The 4,575-nt window shown below is 48.8% G+C and overlaps 1 protein-coding gene across 1 annotated transcript in view; it reads left to right on the top strand.

The window, feature by feature from the left end:
• The first annotated feature begins 1,695 nt into the window (after window positions 1–1,695).
• Window positions 1,696–4,575, top strand: part of WTIP (WT1 interacting protein) — a 25,226-nt gene continuing 22,346 nt past the window's right edge. Inside the window, 2 exon segments of the mRNA XM_014461944.2 lie at window positions 1,696–1,701; window positions 2,792–2,836. Of these exon segments, the coding sequence (XP_014317430.2) occupies window positions 1,696–1,701; window positions 2,792–2,836 (51 nt within the window).

Raw genomic sequence — 4,575 nt, 5'->3', positions numbered from 1 at the left:
CAGATTGGCTGGGGTCTTTGCTTTATACAAAGTTTGTGCAGAATTCCTATTCCTGAGTGTAGGGTAAGCTCTCAGGACAAGAAAATGAGGGTTCTTCCAAGATGGCCCTTGCAGGCTCTCCCCAGGGTAGCTCAATTGTTAGAGCATCATCCCTACACCAAGGTTGTGGGTTTGATACGCTGTCAGGGTATATACAGGAAGCAACCCATAATGCATGGATGAGTCAATGTTTCCCTTCCTAAAATAAAAATTTTTTAAGGCTACTTGCTTCCTGGTGAAGGAAGCAAGCTGTAATTGTCAGATCTTCATCCTGATTCGTAGATTGGAGAACCAACCCATCAATGGCTTCAGCTATCAATGCATTGAAACTTCTATGTCCCCAGAGGGGCCTAAGGTGATACCAGGGCCAGGGGAAGTTGGCCTCAATCTGGTTGAAAGAGCTGGGCCTCCAAAGAGGGCTTGGGCACAATTTCCAGTGGACGGCCTCCCAGTGGATCAGGCAGGAAATGTATCTTGGGTCTGGGGCTGTGGGTGTATGGGATCACGGCCCTTAGGAGTTGAGCCAGGAGAGGTGCTTTATATGTATTTTAAAATATATTTTTATTGATTTCAGAGAGGAAGGGAGAGGGAGATAGATAGAAACATCAATGATGAGAGAGAATCATTGATTGGCTGCCTCCTGCATGCCCCCTACTAGGGATCGAGCCCGCAACCCCAGTATGTGCCCTGACCGGGAATCGAAACAGTGACCTCCTGGTTCATAGGTCGATGCTCAACCACTGAGCCTTACCAGCCGGGCCAAAGTGTGCTCTAGGTAAAAGATTACTGCTGCTCTCCCAGGAAAAATTGCAATGGTGCAGACTGCTGCCAGTTTAGGGGAGAGAAAGAAGCGTGGGTCCCAACGCTTCCTCTATTGTAAACTCCACTTGGAGGAATTGCTGGGATCCACACTTCTCTAGTTAACCCAAGTTATCCAGCCACATTTGACATCTGAGTGTATCCCAAGACTAGGAAAACCCCTGAATTGTGTCCATAATTGGGGTCCAGATAATACACACACTACAGACAGATAAGGGGGTCTGATGGAAGTTAGATTACAAGGAGAGATTAAAAACCTCTAAAAAAATCACCATTAGTGTGGACAGTCTGGATAGGATAAGCCTTTGGAGCCTTAGAAGGAAAAGATGGTGGGTTCAGGACTTGGTGTGAGACTGTACTAAGCATGTTCTGTGCCAGCCTCTGAGTGTGTCCATCTCTAGTGGTCGGCAAATTGTGGCTCGCGAGCCACATGCGGCTCTTTGGCCCCTTGAGTGTGGCTCTTCCACAAAATACCACGTGTGGGCGTGCACGTACAGTGCGATTGAAACTTCGTGGCCCATGCGCAGAAGTAGGTATTTTGTGGAAGAGCCGGTATTTTGTGGAAGAGCCACACTTAAGGGGCCAAAGAGCCGCATGTGGCTTGCGAGCCGCAGTTTGCCGAGCCGCGGTTTGCCGACCACTGGCAAAGGAAGGTTTTGGTGAATTTGAGAGGATGACAGATCTAGAGGCCCAGCAATTCCGTTGTGAACCTTTCTCCAATGGTGGGACCCAGGCAGTGGTAGTTGGAGCCAGCTCATACTAGTTTTTCCAAGCTGATTATACTAATTTCTTCCCAACTCTGTTCAGTGATACCATATTGGCAGTTTGAAATTGACCATGGAGGTATTGGCAAATGCTATAAATCAGGGCTCCTGATTTGTACAAACCTTTCCCAGAGCACTGGTTGTTAAATCCAGCACACCCCTGGACCCAGGAGGAAAAAGGCCAGAGAGAGAGGTGAGCACAGAGAACCCCTGTATCAGTGGAGAACAGAGAAGGCATCAGTGCAGGCTGGGCAGAGTCCTTGGATGGTGCTTCAAGCCCTATGAATCAGCCCCTGATCTTTCCTTCTCCCCTAATTGTTCTTCTCAGACAGAAAGAGCTAACAAATTGAGATCAAATACTCAGCATTTTGTAGTGAGGCTACAAAAGAAGGTGGGGTCTGGGACACATTCGGGTAATGTATATATGAGACCACACAATTTTGAATGGTACTCTGTATTATTTAGCATGACAATGGTATGACTTCCCACACTGTGAAATATTTTTAATATATTTATAAACACTTGCTTAATGTACTTCCCACTTCATGGAAGTATGTACTTTGTTTTAATGTTGAACAATGAACATTTTATTTATTTATTTGAACTTTTTAAAAAAATTGATTTGAGAGAGGAAGGGAGAAAGAGAGAGAGAGAGAGAGAGAGAGAGAGAGAGAGAGAGAGAAAGACACACTGATGTGAGAGAGATACATCAATCGGTTCCTTTCCGTACGAGCCCCGACCAGGGATTGAACCCGCAACCAATTGAGCCACCCAGCCAGGGCCATTTTATTTATTTAAATGAGTTCTGGACAATTTTGTATAATTTACTCTTTACCAGTTTCTGTCATGCTTCTAACAACATTAAAATCACCCGTGTAAATGGTAGCCAGTGCGCATACTTGAACATTTTCTACACACTGTGTCCAAGTCAGTATTACTGCTGTTCTAGTGATGGACACGGTTTTGGCCAACATGGGGTAGTACTCTATTCAGATTTCCTCAAATCCGGGTAGCTGTTATGAGGATGACCAGGTTCGCTTTGCCTTGTCTGATCATCTTCAGAGTCTGCTTGTACCCAGTAGTACTCACTTCCACTTTTCATAACCAGTTGGAGCCTAGAATTGATTGACTCCCATGTCTTCTCTGTGGCCACCATTTTCCCGTTTTAGGTGCTGGATGGCCCCCAAACAAGAACAGCTAACAAGATGGCCAGAGTGAGAAAGCAAACTATTTTGGGTTGTTTCTGTTTCTGATTGTGGGTGTTTGTTTTTATTTATTACTATTAGAGTGAGTAATGCATTTAAGCTGAACCTGAACTCCAAGATATTGTTTAAATCTTGGAAGCTTTCAGTGGGGCACGTGGAGATGGAAGTTATTTAAGAACTACCTTTGAGGGCAGAGAGCTCCCTCTGAGCTCCTTTTCAGAAGGCTGGAGACCCCAGTACTGTATTGATTACATAAACAATGTGATAAACACTTTTTGCTTGCATTGTTATCTGCATTTTGCATTACTTCCCTAGCATAGATTCTTGGAGCACTACTGCTTGTAAGAGTTTTCATTTGTGAGGATGTTAATACCAGCAAATTGCTCTTCCTGACAGGATATACCAACTTATCTCCTACCAGGAAAGTATAGGCAAGTTTCACCACAGTCTTGCCAAAATTTCATTTTTAAATGGGAGACAATGTGAAATGTGATAGCTCATTGTTGATTTAATTTATCTTTCCTTTCTCAGATAATTTTTCATTAGGTAGCTTCTCTGGATAATAGCTCCCCAAACGCTTGTCCCCACCTGTGCCTGCCCCCTTCACTCTGAGCTTAGGGGGTGGGTGTTGTGTGTTGGAATTCTGCAAGCTCTGAGAGGTGCTGGGTCAGACACTGCTCAACTGCCAGCCAAGGAGAATGGGCCACAGCGGGTTCCTTGGCAATGTTGAGGCCCCACATCCTGGTCAGTCTGTACCAGGACAATTCTTGGTCCAATCTCCCTGCGACACTGAGTGCCTTGCTGGAATTCTCGGGGGTGGGGGGCTGGAAAAGAGACCTCATCCACTCAAGGTTGTTTTCCTGGATCCATCAGGTCCTGATAGATAATGGCTTGCTTTTCTCCGTGAGCTGTTTGAATGTATGACAAGGGCTTTGTAATCTGTTTGGGGGGACAAAGCCCTGGTCACCTCTCTTCCATCCCTCATGTAGCCCCCAAGGCCCCACCTCATCTCAGGACCTGTAGCAGTGCAAGTGTTTTCAGGAGCATCCCCTTGGTGCCTCACCCAAGACCCTGAGGGCAGGTGCTGGAAAAACTGGGAGTCCTCACATCTCTTGGTGACTGCATGTGGTGGTCACAGCCAACGGTCATCAGTCCACTGGCTCGGCCTGAGGTCTGCTTCAGCCTGGCGTGGCCTTGGGGGCTTGAGCACAAGGACCAGGCGCACGGACCAGTCCCCAACCAACCCTGGCTCCTAGCATTAGGCGCTTTCCCCCCCTGGCAGGTGGGGGCTCCTCAAACCAGTGAGCAACCACGTGGCCCAGGGACAGGCTGGGGGTCGTAGGGTCAGGCGAGGTCCTAGTGGCGCACGAGCACTAGGCGCACAGTGTTTGGATCCTGGATCGGGCTTAGAGCTTCAGCCGAAGGCCAAGAGCCTGAAAGTGTGGCATCGCTGGGAAGTCAGATTGGGGAGAACGTGGGAAACGTTCGCCAGCTGCTCCTATTTCTCCTGCCCGACTGCGGGAGCCGCCGCCAGCTCAGCCCGCAGGGACCCACAGGCTCGACCGTCTGGGCGCACGACGGAGGCCGCAGGTCGCCGCTGGACCACCTCGGGGCCCGCTCAGCTCCCGGGCGCCCGGCGCGGCGTCCGGTCCGGGCCCGCCCTGCGCGCCCCTCTGCTCCCGGAGCCGCCGCCGCCGTCGTCAGCGACTACTCACCAGGTTACCATAAGACGGAGCGTGCTCCTCCTT

This window comes from Myotis lucifugus, unplaced genomic scaffold, assembly GCF_000147115.1.
Source record: "Myotis lucifugus unplaced genomic scaffold, Myoluc2.0 scaffold_164, whole genome shotgun sequence".
NCBI lineage: Eukaryota > Metazoa > Chordata > Mammalia > Chiroptera > Vespertilionidae > Myotis > Myotis lucifugus.
This window is presented reverse-complemented; position numbering and strand designations above follow the sequence as displayed.